Here is a 20,575-nt window from a genome sequence, read left to right as displayed (position 1 = left end):
TACAAGCCTTTTACTGTTTAAATTACAGTATTTGTGGCTAGCTGCTCAAAGTCAATAGCCTTTCCTCTGTCTAATCTGAGTGCTTGAATTAAGGTAGCTTTTCTTGCTGATGGCTCCATTTTGCACTGATCTTACAACTAACATTCATCTTGTACATCACCCTTGTTTTGAAACAGTTGCAGTTACAGATGTTTGACATTGTTTGTGCTACCTCATGGGCCAATCGAGACAAATGCTGTGAGCTTCCTGGCTTGGTAAGAAACCTCTTTCAATAATTGTAGAATTTACCTTTTACTTTCCCCTTTATTAAGACAAATGTTTTAATGGAAATGAATGGTTAAGAGTTTTCAAAAAAGCCCAAGTCTGCTTGGATTAGTTGTCCTATTGAAAGTCAGTGTGATGTATGTTTCTAAATCAAGTAGGTGCTTTTGAGACATCCACACAGTACTATGTCTTAGATGCATAAAATTCTTAACTTCTGAATCGAAGTTTTGGACATCATTCTCTTCCTATCTTGATTTTTCCTTAGAGAGATGAGGAAAATTGCCCTGCCCTTCCTCATGCTTGTTCCTGTTCGGAAGCTAGTAAGGGTCCCCTTGGACCTCCTGGACCACCGGTAAGGTTTTATTCAGGTTTGTAGTCAACTGTATCAAATAGTCCCCTGCGTGCAGACATGTGTGTTTCTCTGCTCATGCTGTGTCCTGTATGCTCCAAGAGCATGTTCTGAAGAGAAAGAGCCAGTGAAGAATGCAAAGGAAAAGAAGTTTCTTAAAAGGTTAAAGTATGCAAATTACGAGACACATGTTCAACAACAAAATTAACTTGCACATGAGACATTCATGTAGTAGATCCTAGCAGATATTTATCCTAGTAACAACTCAGAGGTTAATCTTTCTGCAAGAACTGTTCTTCAAGCTCTGGTACAAAAACTTGAAAAGGAACTCGGGAAAAAATTCACTGAAGAGGTGTATCTTGAACAAGGAAAAATTATTCTGTTCTCCTATTTGAATGTAGGTTATAAATCAAGTATGGATTAAGGTTTTAATTTCTGTATATAGGTGTCCAATTTGTGTTCTGTGAAAAACACAATGGGATAGTTCACACAAAAATGAAACTGAAATTGAGTAGTTTGACCACATTTTACAGTGAAATGAAAAATGTTTAAAAATTATTTGACTGGAAGGATGTCTGGTACTATAGTTCAAAACATATACAGGTCAGGAATTGCCAAAGCTTAATCCAGCAGTAATGTAATGTACTTGTATTTATTACATTTAGGATTAACAATATTTTGAGTAGCATAGTGCCATGCAAGAGAAGGCTTAAAATCAAGCAGAAAAATCACTGCCTATGCAGGGGGGAGTATGTGATTCTGGAACTCAGCCTCTTATGAGTGATACTTTTTTTGCCAGACAGTTAGATGGCATAGCTCTGCAAAAAAGTAGGAGGCCTAGGAAAAAGCAGAGCAAAAGAATAAACTCAGCGTTCATCTCTGCGCCAGCCAAAAGTCAGAAAGTCACATGTGCTATGTCTGGTCAATACTGCTCCAAGTCGTTAAAATGTCATGTGACTTTTCTCTAAGCCAGGGATTTTTCTGTTTAAGGGATCAGGATTCTACCATGCAGCCAGTTTTAGACATTAGATTCAAATACTCCAAATAAAAGGCTTCCATTTGTTTGGGATAGTATCTCTGGAAATATTTTTTAAGCTCTTTTAGGAAGTGGGTCATTTTGGGTAAGACAAAGTATCATTTAAAGTTAAGATTATCTGTCAGATTTCATTATGGGATACTGTTTTTATGGCTTAATCTTTGCCAGAATTTGAGCATCCTGTCTGAAGTCCCCCACGCAAAGTAAAAGTAAGATATCATACAAACCTGATGCCTGCATTTTGAAAGGAGTGTTGCAGAACTAGAGAAGATGAAGGAGGAGATAAAAATTATTGGAAGACTGGAGAAGTTTAACTGCAATGAAAAGCTTTCAGTGCTTCATAGGTTTTAACTATTAAAAAGAAATAAGGTGGTGACTTGATAACAATTGATTAAGAACTGTTTCTGGGGGAAAGCACTGCCTATTCAGAAGTTATTTAAAATAAGAGAAGAAGGCATAACAGGAATTCCTGGCTCAAAGTAGAAGCCAAAGAAATGAAAAATCTGAAATTAGTTACACAAGCTTAGTAGTGCTAGGAATAACCTCCAAAATGAGTTTATTAGAGAAATGGGGGAGGCTCTTGTGATGTCTTCAACTTAAATCAATGGTTTTCTGGAACTTGTGCTTTTACCAAGCAAATGTTACTGGGTTTAAAACATGGATAAGTGTACCAAACTCAGTGTGAATCCTAAAGCATACAGTTTAATAGCTCATCATCAGGCTATTTTTAAATATATATCTTTACTCAGTAAAAAGTAATCTGTTTCTGAGAACAAAATGGGAGAAGACTGTGTGATTTTGTTTATGTTAAAAAGTTGCAGTTGTTTTGCTGAGCATTTGCGTAGCAATTTTTAATCTGAGAGGGAGGCAGGAGAAAGGGCAGAGGGAAGCTACTGGGCTGGAATGCAGAGATGTGAGGACCCGGAATTTGGGAACTCGCAACTGGAACACAGTTCTGTGGAGAGCATGGGATGAGATTTTAGGGTCAGAGCTGATGGAATGGGTCTTGGCCAAAGAGCTGTGGGATGGAAGTGAGAAGACTGAAGGAACTGGGAAAAGGAGTAGAAAACTGCTCTGTGATCACACATATGAAGACTGTATCATGATACCTTCACTGAAGAGCAAGAGTACTCTGGTACTTCCAAACATTTCGGTTATTGGCATTTCTATTTAAAACCTCATAGATACTACATATGCATTTAATCTGATAAGCATGTTTTCTATTTTTACATCTGTCGTGGTTTAACCCCAGCTAGCAAATAAGCACCACGCAGCCACTTGCTCACTTCCCCCCCCCCACCCAGTGGGATGGGGGAGAGAATCGGAAAAAAAAAAGTAAAACTTGTGGGTTGAGATAAGAACAGTTTAATAGAACAGAAAAGAAGAAACTAATAATGATAATGATAACAATAATAAAATGACAATAATAATAATAATAATAATAGGATTGGAATATACAAGTGATGCACAATGCAATTGCTCACCTCCTGCCGACCAACGCCCAGTTAGTCCCCGAGCGGCGATCCCCCCACCAGTTTATATACTGGGCATGACATCACATGGTGTGGAATACCCCTTTGGCCAGTTTGGGTCAGCTGCCCTGGCTGTGTCCCCTCCCAACTTCTTGTGCCCCTCCAGCCTTCTTGCTGGTTGGGCATGAGAAGCGAAAAAATCCTCGACTTTAGACTAAACATTACTTAGCAACAACTGAAAACATCCGTGTGTTATCAACATTCTTCTCATACTGAACCCAAAACATAGCACTATACCAGCTACTAGGAAGAAAATTAACTCTATCCCAGCCAAAACCAGGAGAACATCTTTAATGTAACTGCTGTTATTTTTATAAGTACTTGTTGTTATTATAGCCTCTAAAGAACACTATTCAGTTATGGAGCCTAGTTGTACAAGGTCCTTTTTGAGTACAAAGAAGGGCAGAATCCCTGTAAAGCTTGTATCCCAAGAAATTAAGCAATATACTCAGGTGGAGTAAGAGGGAAATTGATCTGAAAAAAGTGAAAAAAAATCTTTATTTGTGCTGTCCTAGAGGACAAAGTACATCCATCATGTAATGTGCAAAACATGTTCATGGCAGCCATTCATAGATGTATGCAACTCCAGTGTCTCAGATGATGCTAATAAAGAAGGCAACAGTTGGTTAATAAATGATTAACAGGTTTAGGCACCGCTGAAGAAAGCAAAAAAGAGAAAAATGGGCAAAAGAGTATTTTACCTAAGACTAGCTCTAAATTAAACCTTGGTAAGTCTAGTAGATCCTGGAGTTGTCCTGGCTGAAAAATACTCCTGAGTCATTGGAAACTTAGCCTTTAACAATGTGGTGATCTTGGGGAGAACAGACAGATGTGCAGAAGGTTTCAGCAACTGGAGGGGAACCCGTGACCACATTTATACATTTCCATCCCTGTGGTAGCTTTCAGTGTTATTTTGATGCTTACGTGGTGTGCATTCTTGGCTCTAGAAAGTAGTCACATCTGTGTTTAAATCTGTTCCTGCGTATGGCCACACTTAAGTATGTTCTCAGTTTAATTACTTTAGTGGAAGGATATGGACAGGATATTCACTGATTCTTAAACACTGATTCAGGAACAAGAAAAAACTGTTTGGGCTTCTCTGGATTTCGTTTTTGTTTATTTGAGAGTTTTGGTTTTCAGCAAGTCCTGTGCTTCTGCTTCACAGGGTGGTCCAGGTGTCAGAGGTGCCAAAGGTCATCGTGGTGATCCAGGTCCAAAGGTATTTTGTACAGCACTTTACAGTTGACAGAGGCACAGGTTCTTGGTTTATCTCTGCTGCATGTAGACCTTGAAATTAATTCCAGATTGTGTCTGATGTCGCCGAGGAAAAAGCATAGTGAAATGCCATTGGCGTTTGGTGTGCCTCTTTTCATAACAATTGCTTGTCCTGTTTGTTCCTTGATAAAAGATACAAAATTCAGAATGCTGCTGTCACAGCATAAATCTTCATTGTTTTGTATTTATAAGGGAACCAGGCAGTTTTAAATTGAACCCTAACTGCTCAATGAAATGTTAACCCATATTTCAGATGTTTTTGAGTCTATTGGTATTTAATTCTTCAAACAGAAGCTGCCTTTGTCCATATGATAAGAGTTTAACTTATGTCCTGTGCTACTTTAGGGACCAGATGGACCTCGAGGTGAAATCGGTGTTCCTGGACCACAAGGACCTCCAGGACCACAAGGACCCAGTGGACTTTCTATTCAAGGGCTTCCAGTGAGACTTATAAAATCAATAGGTTCTTTCCTGTGATGTGTTGAACAGCACATATCTTAGACTAGACTGAAATATCTTTTGGTGTCCTGATCTGAATCTGAATTTCAACATTTGAGGTGAAATCACAGATTTGGGCTTGACCTATAGTGGATGTGGGTTCAGTGCCAACATTCCTGTTTGTATTTGGATCTGAACTCTTAGTTAGCTGGAAGGATTTGATCGCAAGTTGAATATGACCCAGGTATTAGCATCCAAGCCTGGAGACAAGTGAAAAAAATTGCAGTGGGGGTTGTAACATGTCCCCAAGCCAAAATGTTAATGTTTTATCTTTTTCTGGTTGTGGTATTGCTCATCGCAGATCAGTTCTAACTTGAAAGGTATACCCAAGCAAGAACACCATATTCGCTGCCAAAATTAAGCAATAGTATTCACTACACTTACAGAGTCTATCATCAGAGGAGATGATTAGGCCTGGAGTTTGCAATGCTGTTGTGAAATAAGTCTCAGAATTTCATCATAAAGATACATTGGTAGAATAATGAGCCAGCAGTGCTAATATTGTTTCATATACGTCTCTGGTAGATGGGTACACACAAGCCTTGAAAGGTAGTAGATACATATCTTTTTCAGCTAGACTTTTTTTCAAAATTTACAACAGTATAATACACTTTCTTCTTTTTACCCAGTCTGTATGATACTGCTGTACAATATAATGAAGTGATTTACCAGAACTGTATATTCTTGATGATGCTGTCATCAGAATAATACAGAATACATTAATTATAAGAATAGTTACTTGATAGAGAAGTAGTGTTTCTGCATAAAATTTAATTAAGACTAGTTTATTATCTAGAAAAGTAGATCTTTGTCATGCGTATGTACTGTAGAAACTTGTCTAGTTTCCATAGAAATCCATTGTTTTCATCATTATAGGAAATACTGAGGGCTGAAGAGAAACAGATTACTTTGAAGAAAAAAGAAAATAACTACCTTTTTTGTAACATAACGGCTATAGTTTTGTCACGTTAATTCTGAAGTCTTTTAAAATGAGTTTTATTTTCTATATTTGTAAATTCTTCATTTACAGTTTTGCAAATAGAGTCTGTAGGTTTGCTTTCAGCAGGAAAAATAGTCTGTTTTCTTATTGGTTGCTTGGTTGTTTTTTTCTAAAGAAGCTGAAAGGAATATTAAAAATAGGAAAGTAACCATATATTTGGTTTACTATGTGTGATTCTTAATTTGCAGGGGCCACCAGGTGAAAAGGGAGAGAAGGGAGATCTTGGTTTTCCTGGTCTGCAGGTATTCCCTTAGTTATTGTTTAACCTGTCACTTATTAAGTTTGAATGTTGAATTGACATCATTGTGAATTTAGGGCACATACTCAAAACTGCTGAGAAGTGTGTCATTAGGGTGAATTTGAACGGAGGTTTAGAATCAGGAGGAATCTAGGGTATGCTGGTGTGCAGTGACCAAATCATTCAGGGCCTGCAGAACCAGTTACTTTTTTGACCTTGTTTAACACTGAAATTGGGTCTCCATAGACTCAAAAACTATCCACTCTTAGATTTCTGCTTACACAGTGGATAATTAGCATCTGCTTGTTTTCACTTTAAACCCATTAAATTCCTCCTGGAATTATCTAGGAGGACAGATCAGGCACTTAATCTTTTTGATGCCATCTTTCACAAGATCAGCATCTTAAAAAGCTGTAGTATTCAGTGAATCTTACTCAGTTTGGTGTCTGGTATTTAGTCTGGAGATTGCATTCCAATTTATTGCTGCTTTTCAGGATCATTTGCTCTTCCCTTTTTAGATGCTCCTCTTCTGCTGATTATATCCCTCCAGTATTTGTTGGGTGTTACCAGGTTCCCCCCTCTTGTTCATATATACTAGGGATAGTAAACTCATACAGCCTTTCCTCATACATCAGTTTTGTTAGCCTTCTGGACCACTGCAGTAATGGTCCCAGACTGCTGCTCTGCAGCCTTCAGGAGCCAGAGTGACATTTCATATGAACAATGGGCAACTGCTGGATGTAACTTGTAGTCCTGCTCAGGTAGGTATTTCCCCTTTGGTATTGTTGCACTGACTTCAAGCATTATGGTAACAGACTTCATTTTAGCAATGAGAGAGAGAAATAGCAGTTGTATTTTTAGGTTAAGGTACTGATCTTGTGCAGTGGAGTTACACTGATGCGACACTGGAATGATGTAGGAAATCAAGCTCTTTTCAGTTTAGTGGCAGAGGAAGCCTGACTTGATGGAATTATCAGTGTTCTTAACAGAGGATTGTAGTGAGGTGGTGTGAAGCCTGTGCATTTTAACAGTGTGTGTTTAACCGTCTCTCATTTCACAGAAATACCTTCTTTACTGAATCTTTTCTATGGCCTCACCCATTATTGACCTCCCTAGTTGCATTTATCCAAAACATTTATCCAGAAGCATGTCATACAGTTTCACTGGAAAGTGATTTAGTTGGATTCTGTTAATTTGATCTCATCATTTGCCCTCCCTTTATAATGCTTAGGGTGTCCCAGGAGCATCAGGTTCACCTGGAAGAGATGGAGCTCAAGGTCAAAGGGTAAGGTAAAATGAACATGTTTTGAATTTGTTTTAAGAGTTTCCATTCCGTAATGGGTATGTTTCCCAGCATGGTTGATTTATTATAGTTTATGTCACTTGTATTCTATCATTTCTGGAGACCTATATCTCTGTGCCAATCAGCAGAGAGATCGAAGATAGGGTGGAGTATCCTTCCATCTGCTAGATCCGGGTTGAGAAATACTAGACAAGTAATGGGGAGCCATGCACTGTTTGTGTTTAACGCATTTGATAGGAGTAGATATCACTTGTGTCCAGCACTGCCAATTAGTCTATTTGCTTATACATTTAAAATTAGATGGTAGTTAAATGGTACATAATTAGCATGCAATCCAATGCAATGATCTAAATTTGCTTTCTAGCTAGTTAATTAATAACAGAGACAACTACAAGGGGATTTAATATTGAATGTAAAACAATACCTGTAGAAACTGGTAACATAAGGAGAAGCTATAGAATAATATCAAAATTTAGTCAACCTTATTCTGCTTCTGGTAGAACAAATGAGGATACTTACAGTCTGTCTAGGAATCAGTAAAAAAATTTTCATATTCATGTGTACAGTTAAACCTATAAGTCCTCCTCCCTGTCTCCTTGGGGGAGACTTTTGTTTCATTATTAGTCAGGCCTGGAAAGTTATTGTTAGCATAATGCTAGGTTACTGTCTACAGCAGAAGTTTATTAAATATGACTTTTCAGTTTCATTTGAACAAGATTTACATATTCATGATCCTTTTTTGGATATCTTAATGTAACCTGAACTTCAGAGAAATCTGGACCTTGTTATAAAAAAACATGCCTATAGCGAAATGTGTATTTGAGCTCAGTATTATGAATATAAATATTGGCATATATTTATGTATAGAAATTTCCACTGAAGTTACTGGAGAATTTGGGCAATGCATAGATGTTTTTTTCTCTAAAATCAAGAAAAGAAAGTAATTTTATTAAGATAAAGACTTACACAACTTTATCATCAGATGAATAACCTTCTAATCAGATGAATAGCCTTCTGATTTTCAATTAAGTTGTGGTGAAATAAGAAGGTAAATATATTCCTTTTCCTACTTTATAATACTGTGATGCTTTCTTCTGTATGGAAGCTCATTTTTGCATGTTTTTAAAGTTGTCTTTTTGACTGCATTGGAATTTTTCCCCTTAAATTCCCCAAGCTTGGTGTCACCTGTTCATCCTCAGGTTAATAAAGACCTGGAGCCTGATGGACATTTGGATTTTTCCTACTCTGCTGTCTAATCTTGGTCATAGTTAGGTTGAGGTGACTTGGTGCTACATGCTGTACATGTGAGTGTGCCTCCTCTTTCAGCATTCCTGATCACCAGGGACACTGAGCATCCTGCAATTCAAGGAGAAGAGAACTCTGTGTTTTTACTTTATTCTGTACCTAACTTTATATTTAGTAGTGGATGCCCTCAGTCATGTCTTGATGTCAGCCAGCAGTTCAGAAATGGTCTAGTTTTCCCACATGTGGAAGTCAGCAGGTTGTTGCAGAGAGATGGTATTTCTGAGAAAAGCTGGCAGGAAGACTAGTGCAGCAAAGGCTTTTGATACAGCCTGGAAAGATCATGCATTGCTTATTCTGTAGAAGACCCCAGTGTTGTCTATAATAAGGTAGGGCAAGTACACAAATTGCCGTTTTTTATAGATATGGTAATAATTGTTCACGTGTTCACTTTCTTCTGGTATTAATCAAAGGAGCTGGATAAATAGCCTAGATCTCATAAAGTTAGGTCTGTTAGCCTGTTATTGTCTCTGTACGACCCTTATGCAATATTGTCCAGCAGTAATTATTTCTAGGGCAACAAATAATTATGTTATAGTAATTTTATGGTGTTGTAACTCATTTGATTCCTGTGAAGTTATGACAACATAAAATTGCTTTTAATGGGTAAAGATTCAAACCAATGATTTCACCGCGGTCTCTTTGAAGGCCCAGTGCTTGAGAAAGGCATAATTCTAAAGGGCATAACTACAGCAACAGCAAAGGGGAACTGGAAAATTCCTGAGAAGTAAATTGCCTTTTTGTATAATGTTCCCTTTGTTGGGCTTCCTCCTGTTAGCCAAGATGCCAAACTGTTTTGCAGCTATTATACTACTAGAACTGAGATTTTCTACATTATTCTTAGCTTAGCTATCATTTCCTCTTTAGTATTTATTGTTCATTGAAATATTTTAATTATAGTGGTACCGGTGCTGTAAAGTACTTAAACAGATGGCTAAATCACACTGATTTTAATGGGAGGTAAACATGGGACTGATATTTACTGGGAGATGTGTGAGAGCTTTGCTGAACTGAGGATAATGTGATATTAGACCCAAGAAGTCCTGGAATGGAGGTTTTTCCTTCCAGTTGCTGGTAGTTGGAATCACTTAACTTTTACAGTTCTTTTTCCTTCCTTTTTGTTTTGATTTCTAGTGTTCATTATTTCTGTTTTTATTTTTTAAATCAGTTGAGAAAAGGTCTTTTTTTTCCTCTTAATGTTTTAATTCAACAATTAATCTATAAAGGTTCTTTTTATATTTCTGAACTTCTTTTTAGTCCCTGGTTTATTTGTTTTTCTTGGTTTTTAGAACCTCATTAAGAGACAGACCATCTCTGCTGCCAGTTGTGTGAATTCATGCAAAGATCATTTTTGTAACGAAATACCCTCCCTATGAAAAAGAGTGTGACGTAACAAAAATACCGTGGGAAGGTTGAATCAGAGTAAAAAATGTGTTCTCTGATAATAAAGCAAACTTTCTGAATATGCATGATAATATTTTATACCTGTCTGGTAACTGGTTTAAATCTACATCTCAGACTCCACACGAGGAACAGTCCCCTCCCCTCTCATCAGCTTCCAGTTATAAACGAGTGTCATAAAAGATTTTGTAAAATACAAAATGGTTTCTTTTTATTTCATGGCTGGGGCTGTGGTTGTTTGGTGTCCTCTCTTGCTGTGTTTTTATATTTGTAGCTGGCAGTATAGAGAGGTTTTACTAAAGAGAACAGAATCTGTTTCTCCACCAACTCTCCCAAGCATATCATGTTGAAAGATATAGCTTGAACTGCACATAAGAGAGAATCCAAACTGACATCATGTTTCTGGTGGGTATGTAGACAGTAATTAGACTCTGTTGTGCTTATACTCTTTCAGCCAAGAGTATAAAGTTTGGAAGGAGACTGGGACTGACCCTTGTTGAGATGTGTAGGTAGAGGGGGGAAAAGTTTTCCCTTGCCCATATGTCCATGGCTACTAACCAAGGTCAGGTCAAAATTGCAATCCCTGTTATTTCTTGCGAAGTGCAGGCCACCCAAGAGGACAGTTCTACACAGCTGTGACAAGAGAATCCTAGTATATCATCCTGAGTGGCAAGCATGCTCTGCTTGATGACACAATGTAGGGAGGGATCTCCATCATTCTGAATCCCAAGTTTGTATCTCCTGTGCCTGTGACGTTGTCACTGCTCACTGTCACCTGGTTTGCCCGGGGCTGTCTTCTCCTGGCCAAGCTTCTGCCTGGCAAAGAGGCATTGTTCTTATTTAGCAGGTAAAAAGTTCTGGAGGAAGCTCTGTTGGACGTGCTTCCCTATATGTCTGCTAAGGGTGGCACCACAGAGTTGAAATGTGAAATGATTGATTTCTCTTGCTCAGCTGCTGCAGCTAGATTGGAGTCCAGAAGCATTGACCTTCCTTACCCTGCTTGAAGACACTGGTCTGCAGTAAGGTATCCCTAACTGGTAAAGAGGATGATTCAGTCTCTTAAACATTTCTTCAACTCCTAATGGTTCCTGTTCAACTCACTCTCAGAGCAGGAGGGCAAAGAGACCAGCTGTGAAACACAAAGCCTATGTCTAGACTAGTAAATTAGATATTGCCCCAACATGGTTTTGAGCATTGGTTAGTGACCTACGCAGTGTAATGCTTATCATTCCCCTTGACAGTGTTGGGCTGGGCCAATTACAACTCTTCCAGCACATTGTTCAGGGGATAGCATAGATCAGAAGCCATTTCCAGTAGGCAGTTTAAATGCACACTGTTTTAGTGGGTTTTATAGAATCATAGAACTAAGGTTAGAAGAGACCTTCAAAGGTCATCTAGTCTAACACTCTGCTCAAAACAGGTCTGATCAGTTCAGGTTGCTCAGGTCCATATTAAGTCAAGCCTTGAACACCTCCAAGTATGAAGATTCCACAATCTCTCTGGCCAATCCTGGACAGTATTTATTTGACCACTTTCATTGTAGCATTTTTTTCCTAATGTCTAATCATAATTTCCCCAGTTTCCACTTTTGTCTGTTGCCTCTTGTCCCATCGCTGTCCCTCTCTGAGAAGAGTGGTTATACCTCTTTTTCCTCTCGTTAGGTAGTTTAGACAGCAATAAGCTTGCCAAGCAGAGCAAACCAACTTCTTTCAACCTCTTTTCCTATGTCCTGTGCTCCAACCCCTGACCAGCTTGGTGGCTCTCCACTGGACCTGCTCCAGTACGTCAGTCTTTCTTGTACTGGGGATACCAAAACTGGACACAGCACTCCAGAGGTAGTCTTTAAGGTGCTCAATAGAGGCAAAGGAGCACTTCCTGAACCTGCTCCTACAGCCAGACTGTGGTTGTCTGCCTTTGCTGCAGGGCCATGCTGATGACTCATGTTCAACCTGTTGTCCCCTAGGAATCCTGGGTTCTTTTCCACAAAGCCACAGAAATGCAGTTATGTATGTATGAGCTGTGTCACATCTTTTTCTCTAAGGACTTGTTTAATTTACAAGCAAAGGCATAGTCAAAGGGGACAAAGAAACAGAAGGAAAGGAGTATTATCTTCCAGACGTTAATCTTAATAGCACACTGCAAGTACTGGAGGAGAAATATGACTGATTAACAAAAGATATGCAAGAAATATATTCTATAAGAACATAAAAGAATTAATAGTAAAATAATTTCAGACTATCAGCTTGTAGATGGCACTGGTAGTTTCACAAAGAAGAGAGGAAATGCTAAGTCAGCATTATTGTGTGTTAAGACACAACTAGCCTATTTTGACTAAATAAAGGCTGTGTGTTCTGAACAAAGTTTCAAACTCCCCTCCCCCTTTCTGCTCTTTTTCTGGGTTAGCTTTAATTTAAAATAGCTCACGTTGGTGCAAAATCTTTCGCAAGCTACACCTCAGATTAATACACTGAGATAGTGTTTAGTAGTATTTCTCTGATGGTCACGGTGGTTTATCTAGAAATGAGGAAAATTTGTCTTTTAATTTTTCATCAGAAAAAGAAAAATGAAGGATGAGGCAGTCACGGGTCCCAGGCTGCAGGGTTATTTTAGACACATTTAAAGGTAGCACATGAAAATCCTTCAAGCCTGGGCTCAGTAGCTTCAGTTGAGGTTTTGCCAGTGTCTAGTCCTACTTCAAAACTCACCTCTCCACAAATACCCCAAACAAATTCCAGGCTACCAAAAGCTAAAGAGCTTCTAGTGAAGTCAGCAGCAGTCTCCACTGACTTCAGCAGACTTCAGATTTTACAGGGATTTAGGTGGTGCCTACATTCTGTAATGCCATTTGTATTCTGGCAAATAAAACCCCTTATAAAAAATTCTGTCATATCTACACTGTTTTCTCTGTAACTGTTTTTTATGCCATTAGCAAAATATGCCCCGATTTAAGTTAACCTTCCAAAATAATATACATCTTGATTCTAGACTGCCCTACATCTGAGGTCACAGATCAAAATCTGTCCCATCCTGCTCTTGGACATACAGCTCCAAGGAGGAGATTCAGTGGCTGTGTACAGAGTCACTCCTATCCTGGATGTGACTGCATCAGAGAGAAAGTGCTGTTGTGCTATGTAATTCCCCCAGTCGTTCTGGAGATGGATAAGCAAAGATGAGACTTCAATAAATGGGAGAGTAAATAACATCTTTAAGGCTTCAGTAGTCTGAACACAACTTCATGAATTCTCACAGTGCTCTATTTTCTTCTACATTACACAGACCAAAAATAATGGGAGAAAGAGCCAGAAGAAATACGTTCCTAGTTCTCCTGCCAATTTCGTGGTACCTACTAATCCCCTCTGCTCACTACTCACAAGTTCAGAATGAGTATCAGATCCATTCTGGCCATCGGATGGTCTGAGTAACATCATCTTCAAACCCTGTTGGCAGCACAAACAAGTATCTTTGGTCTTTTACCTGCATGAGAGAATAGGTATTGCCATGCTCCTTCTTGAACCAAACCTCTCTTGAACTTCATTTATAAATAGCAATTTTCACATCTAACAAATACAGTAGGAGGCAATTTTTTTTGGACAAGTGATACAGGCACAGTGCCAAGAGAAAATGAATCCTAGGAGAATAGACAGGAGATGATTCTTGAGCAGCCAAGAGCAAGAATACTGCTCAGAAGAAAGAAAGAGTGAAACATATTCAGAGAAAATGTAGTAGTTCTGATCATACTGTTAGTTCTACTGTTTGACTTGGACAGGAGAAGGGAGGGACATACCACGTTATTTTTCTTTAGAAGCTTGTGTGAATCCACACGAGATCCTAGAAGTCAGTGGAAAGCTCTCTGTTTCCCTCCTCCTAGTTAAATTAAGTCCTTTAGAGGGTCCAACCAGTTTTCATCCTACTTTAGGACTGATCAAAAATAAATGCAGATTTTAAATCTTTGCTTTGAAAAGTGAAACATACTTGTAAATATGAAGGTATCAGTCTTCCTGAAGGTCTTACTGTTAAAAAACAAGTCTAGTTTGCATTATCCTTTAGGGACTTCGATGTTATTACGAAACTGTGAATAGCTATCATTGAATTTTTCAAAACACTGTTCACAACTAAATGCTTCTTCCAGAGAATATCAGAAACCCTATTTTATAATTTTTAATGCATTTCAAAGTTTCTTATATCATTCTGTTTCTTCTAGAAACACCAATTTTGAAGACTGAACACGCTTTCCGTTGCAAATTTACTTAACTGAGCCCGGCTTGCAATCTTTTCTCTATATATGTCTTAAAACTACTGTGATAGAGACACTACTAGTATCTTTATTTCAATGCCACTTAAATGCTGTTACATTTGCTTTAGTTCTTACTGTGATAGGGGAGCTGCTTTGGTCCTTGAAGCTTCAGGAACCATCTGGCTACACTGTAAAATAGGAAAATATTTCCTTATCAAGACTAAGGATGCATAGATGACACAATATGAGTTGACTATGTGGCTTATTTTATCGTTGAAACACCCTTCTGGTGGAATTTTTAAAAATCCTTTCCAGGTACATGGCAGATAATATTCCCCAACCAGGTTTTTTATGCCATATGATAGCAGGTTTGAATCATAGTTTTCAGATTATGTAAAGGATAAAACTAGTATTTCATGCTATGTTCATTACTGCAACTCTGTCAGAAATAACATTTCAGAAAAAAAGTACAAAACAAAAAAGTTATGAATTGTTTTTCTGAAGCTCTATGAGATACTGAGGCCTAGAATGTTCTTTACTGTGTGTGTCAGCATAAACACTTTCAAACTCTCTCTTTCCTTCTACTCTCACCTCCATATTCTGGTCTTGAGCCAGAGATAAGATCGTATTTCTCCTTTTTAGGCTGTGTCGTAATTAAAGAATTGACTTATCACCAGGCTGGTCAGAAACCTATGCTTTATAGCATGTGGATACAGAATGTGCATATTGATTAATTTGCAAGACTACTTTGTTAATTAGCGTATTTTCTTCTACATCTGGTCTGTCTTTTTTCTATGATTTGCTTGCTTTCCAGTTTCCAAGTTATCTTTAGTTTCTGGCTCTCATTTCTGGAAGCTCTGAAGCACGTTCATAATGTAAACCACATGAGCATTCCTGCTGCTTCCTGAATCAGGACCTCTGTGATAGCTAGTACATATGTACAGTATTGCTGGGCAGAGAGATAGACTCTCAGTTGCCATCTTTCAGCACTTAATCAGTGGGACTGTGAGTAGTTGCAACCAGTGAGAACAGATGTAGAAGTGTAACCCATCTTGTGGTGGTGAAGTCTTGACAGCAAATGCTCTCATTTACCTCACTACAGCAGTGTTATAATTGAAATTCACTCAGAGGTGAAAATTGCCAGTACAAAGAGTTTTGCATTGCTGCTTCTTACTTCAGATGTATTGTGAGACTCGTTGGGGTTTTTTTGGTTTTTTTTTTTAAGTATCAGCTATGCTATAGTTCCTTTTCAGAAGTAAACTCTGCCCAGGGCAAATAAGGGAATTTCTTCTAAGAAACCACTACCACCAGTTATTAATTTAAAAAAAAAAAAAAAAAAGGGGGGAAAAAAAAGAAAAAAAAATCTTCTAGATGAAATGGAACAGATTCATGAAGTACATATAAAAAGCCAATAAAATTGCATATATTTCTCTTTTATAGGGCCTTCCTGGCAAAGATGGACCCACAGGCCCACAAGGACCTCCTGGCCCAACTGTGAGTATTGCCCATGGAATTCATTACTGTAAAAATCTGCAGGATTTTGGGGGATTGTAGATCACTGTTATCTAGGCTTCAGTGGATAGACCAAGGCCAAGGGTTCTCCCTGGAAGTTAAAATTCTAATGACCACAGGGGTTGGCAGAGAGCTGCTTGTTCAGTGTAATTTCTTTCCACTCTTACTTAGCTCAAGAAAAAATGTCACCTGTGGGAAGGGGGGACAGTTGTTCCATCAATAGATTGACAGCTTGTTCTTAGTCAAGTAACTGCATTATATAAAGGGAATTGGTGCTCCTAACATTTGAAATTACTTTCTTTTTGTAAGAAATTCCAATTAGTTTTGTTAGCTGAAGTGAACCACCAAGTTTTGCTTGGCCTGGAGGCTGGAGATGAGTGCAGGTATTCAAATGCTTTCATAGAGTAATGAAGAAAAACAGCAGAGGCTGCATTCAGCCTTCAAAGCAAGACGTATGTTGCCTCCAGAATCGGTCTCATCCTTCTCAGCTAGGGCAGTCAGGCAAAATTAATGCCACCTTGATTGATAGATCTAAGAAGTTAGGTGAACCTGCTGATGGTGTTGAGTATTCTCCAAGCAATCCTGCTCTTTTTACAAAGAACGTTCTGAGTCATCCCTCCTAAACATGGTAGTAATGTCACAGGATTTAGTCTTGCAGTTCAGCAATCCGCACCTGTTTCTGAAAGCAACACAAGTCCATTCTTCTCAAGTGCTTTTCTCAGAGCTGTGCTTTCAATGCTTTTTTTCCTGCAACATGTACTTCTTAGTCCTTTCTCCCAGCATCTCTGGTCTTTGACTGGCAGAACTGTCTGTGTACTGTCTGCTTTGTGCGCTTCTTCATCACACAGTTATTTCTCTCATCAGGATTCATGGATTTTGATTGTCATCACCACTGTTTTCTTTCTCTTTTTCCATGTAGGGCATACCTGGTGCTCCAGGTGTTCCAGGTGTTACTGGAAGCCAGGGGCCACAAGGTGATGTTGGAGCTCCTGTGAGTAAAATTAATTAATATTGCTATATTTGCTGTTGTGCATTAGTTGATTTCTCATCCTGGCTTCACTGTTTTACAGAACTCCTCAATATTTATAGCTTATGATCTGTTTGCAATTAGTGGCTAGAGCAAAACATCATATTGGTCTTTCTTTGTTCATTCTTCATAATTAAATTTATTTGTTGATCTTACACACAATGTTTGGAATATAGGGATTACAGAGTCAAAACACAAGATTAAAACACAGAACTTAAAGATGTAACAGTACGTGAATTTGTAGTCTGTGTGTAATTACCTTCTCCTTTTTTTTCCTTTGCACTTCAAGCAACTCTTGGGCAATTAAAGTATGCCATTTATTAACCTGAATATTTCCAAAATATTATTCTGATTTTCAGACTATGAAAATACTGCATGAATAAAAAACTGGCTTTTGTGGTTACTCTGTGTTTACGTCAGGAAAACTGACTAATGATCAGGGCTTTTCTAGAATGTTGTTATAAATTTGACCATTAGTTTCATTTAGTGGGAAATTACACCCTCTATACCTAAAATTAGTATAGAAACCTCTAATACTAAGTTTTTCTTTCAGGTATTATTTTCTTTATTATAAAAAAACCCCAGTTTAACTAGGAGAAAGCAATACAACTATAAAATGAGTGTGTAAATTACATAAAAGAAGATTTACAGTGGACTTCTTTTTCTCTGTAACAGTTCAGATAATATTGTGTATTCACATTTTAACATTTCACCACTTGGTTAATTATAAAGCCTGCTCAATTTTTTTCCATATGTCACAGTGAATGTTCAATTTAATTTTTAAAGACATCAGAATGGGACAGTGTGTATTTCTGACTCGATTTGTAGAACAGAATTTTTTTTTTCAAAATCAAATTTGCTTTGGAGATTTAGTCCAATGCAAGCATTTTTATTTGGTTGAGTGGAAATGAAATGACTGATAATATATAAGCAAAGATAATAACCTAATGCCTAGTTCTGCATAGTTTCTAAGTGTAATCATGAAATCTACTAAGGAGATTTGATGAGCTATGGAACTTATTACTATCAATGTATAATATGCTGACTATTCAGTTCCTGTCCAAACACATGTTCCAGATATTGAACTGAATTTCCTAGAGTGTAGATATTCCTGTGAGTCATGTAAGACTCACTCTTCTGTGAATGTTTAGACTCTAGTAGTTCTGAAAAAAACAGCTGGGTGGGTAAAAAATTATTGAGCTTCAATAACTGTCTTTCCTAAAAGGCAGAGTAATAGAAAAGACACCTAGAAATAATCTTGCAGTCTTTGTAGGAGTTTCTTCTTTCCCAGGATAGAATAAGCTGTGCTTTAACCATGCATCAGTCAGCTGGTTATCTCTTCATGCAGACCTTTCCTCGCTTCAGGAGTTCCTGAGAGATGTCTACCCCAAAACCCTCCACTGGTGAAGTTGTAACTGCCCTAGACAACTTGTTCCAATCCATAATGAACCTTACCATCATTAAAGTATTACATTATCTTTAATGCCATACTTAATTTTCTGTGCACTTTAATCCCGTTGCTGACTCTGTTCATAGTGGATGCAGAGTCCTGGTGCAGAAAATGCTACAAATTTCAGATTGATATTTTGTCTCCCATCAGCCTTCTCTTCCTTTTAGTCAGTGATAATTAGACCCATTTCAGCCATGCTGCCATATTAAACAAGAGAATTCAGTACATGACAAACCCCAGAAAAAGTCATTGTTGCCATGTAATTGCCAAAGGTGAACATTTTGTTGAGTACTGAAATGGAAAAAGTATATTCGTTATTGTCGCAGAGCCTCCTGAAACCTTGTTCCTTGTTTATTTTTTTCTCCTTTTACTGTGGTGCTGCAAGGGAGACAATGTTTAGGTGTTAAAAATTTTGAGTGAGAACAAAATGAGAATTAATTTTGTATTGAATCTTTTCATAGGGTCCTCCTGGAGCTAAGGGTGAAAGGGGTGAGCGGGTAAGTCTATGTTCACATTAGCTACCATTTTTTTTCCTGTCTGGCCTTCTGTCTCATAAAAAGCTTTATCCAACAGCTTATGTTTCTCTGTGTTTACAGGAATAATAGTTTTCTCTGTGCAATCAAGCAAACTTTTCTTCTTTTCCAGACATTGTCTTATAGATAGCTACATTAATGTTTTGAGGGTGAGAAGTATGTGTCATTAAGCATGTCCCCAAATCTCACCTTAAAGTTGTCTTCTCAGACCTCTGTTTGCTGGCTAAAAACAGAAATGGGAACCATGTCAATCCCAAAACTTCTTTGGCTTTTTTTCTCATCTCTGAGGATATAATCTCTCAGGGATAATAAATGTCTTTCATTGCTTTAAGTATTTTCAAGACAGAAATGATGCAAAAAATTGTGTTATGACACTGCTGATGTTATTATGCAGGGTGATCTCCAGTCCCAAGCAATGGTGCGTGCTGTTGCTCGTCAAGTGTGTGAACAACTCATCCAGGGTAAGTACATCAATAGTTCATATGCTTCTATCTCTAGAATGTATCTTTTCCTGGCACAATTACTTAAAATATGATGCTTTTCAAAGCATCCAAGAGGATCTGTTTGTTTCAGGCTAGACAGTCAGGATTTATGTTCCAACTAGATTTATGTTCAATTAGGTTTATGTCCAACTAGAGCTGAGTAGCATCAAGCATTGCCGTGGTTTAAGCTCAGTCGGTAACAAAGCACCACGAAGCCGCTCGCTCACTCCTCCCCCTCCAGCCCTGGTGGGATGAGGAGAAAATATAAAGAAAAGCTCATGGGTCGAGACAAAGACAGGGAGGCATCACTCACCACTTATGGTCACAGGCAAAAGACAGGATCAACTTGGGGAAGAAACAAAATCAATTTAATTTACTGCAGATCAAATCAAAACAAGGATAATAAGAAGTAAAACCAAACCTTAGAACACCTTCCCCCCACCCCTCCCTGCTTCCCGGGCACAGCTTCACTCCTGGATTCTCTACCTAGTCCCCCACAGTGGTGCAGGGGGACGGGGAATGGGGGTTGGGGTCAGTTCATCACACCTTGTCTCTGCCGCTCCTTCCTCCTCAGGGGGAGGACTCCTCACTCGTCCCCTGCTCCAGTGTGGGGTCCCTCCCACGGGAGACAGTCCTCCATGAACTTCTCCAACGTGAATCCTTCCCGCGGGCTGCAGTTCTTCATGAACTGCTCCGGTGTGGGTCCCTTCTGCGGGCTGCAGTCCTTCAGGCACAGACTGCTCCAGCGCGAGCTTTCCCATGGAGTCATGGCCATCCTCAGGGGCATCCAACTGCTCCGGCGTGGGATCCTCCACAGGCTGCAGGTGGACATCTGCTCCACTGTGGACCTCCCTGGGCTGCAGGGGTACAGCCTGTTGTCTCACCACGGGCTGCAGGGGCATCCACTCCTCAGGCGCACCTCCCCCCCTCCTTTCTTCACTGACCTCGGTATCTGCATAGGTGTTTCTCTCACATTCCAATCTCCTCTCCTGCTGCAGGTTTCCCCTTCTTAAATATGTTATCCCAGAGGTGCTACCACTGTCAGACTGAGTCAGCCTGGGCCAGCGGTGGGTCCGTCTTGGAGCTGGGGAAGCTTCCAGCAGCTTCTCACAGGAGCCACCCCTGCAGCCCCTCCCCTG

General features: G+C 38.9%; 1 protein-coding gene across 8 annotated transcripts in view; it reads left to right on the top strand.

Annotated features, from left to right (window-relative positions):
- The window catches only part of COL14A1 (collagen type XIV alpha 1 chain), a 135,443-nt gene that overhangs the window by 100,943 nt on the left and 13,925 nt on the right, over window positions 1-20,575 (top strand). For all 8 annotated transcript variants that reach the window (XR_003923002.1, XM_030011627.1, XM_030011622.1 and 5 more), the window contains 10 exons: window positions 177-254; window positions 530-616; window positions 4,347-4,400; window positions 4,802-4,897; window positions 6,143-6,196; window positions 7,424-7,477; window positions 15,873-15,926; window positions 16,864-16,935; window positions 18,883-18,918; window positions 19,349-19,415. Coding sequence is in view for 7 of the 8 variants with exons in the window: in XM_030011627.1 (XP_029867487.1) it covers window positions 177-254; window positions 530-616; window positions 4,347-4,400; window positions 4,802-4,897; window positions 6,143-6,196; window positions 7,424-7,477; window positions 15,873-15,926; window positions 16,864-16,935; window positions 18,883-18,918; window positions 19,349-19,415 (652 nt within the window). In the remaining variant the exon portion in view is untranslated. The remainder of the gene's footprint in view (window positions 1-176; window positions 255-529; window positions 617-4,346; window positions 4,401-4,801; window positions 4,898-6,142; window positions 6,197-7,423; window positions 7,478-15,872; window positions 15,927-16,863; window positions 16,936-18,882; window positions 18,919-19,348; window positions 19,416-20,575) is intronic.

This window comes from Aquila chrysaetos, chromosome 4 (assembly GCF_900496995.4).
Source record: "Aquila chrysaetos chrysaetos chromosome 4, bAquChr1.4, whole genome shotgun sequence".
NCBI classification, from domain to species: Eukaryota; Metazoa; Chordata; class Aves; order Accipitriformes; family Accipitridae; genus Aquila; species Aquila chrysaetos.
This window is presented reverse-complemented; position numbering and strand designations above follow the sequence as displayed.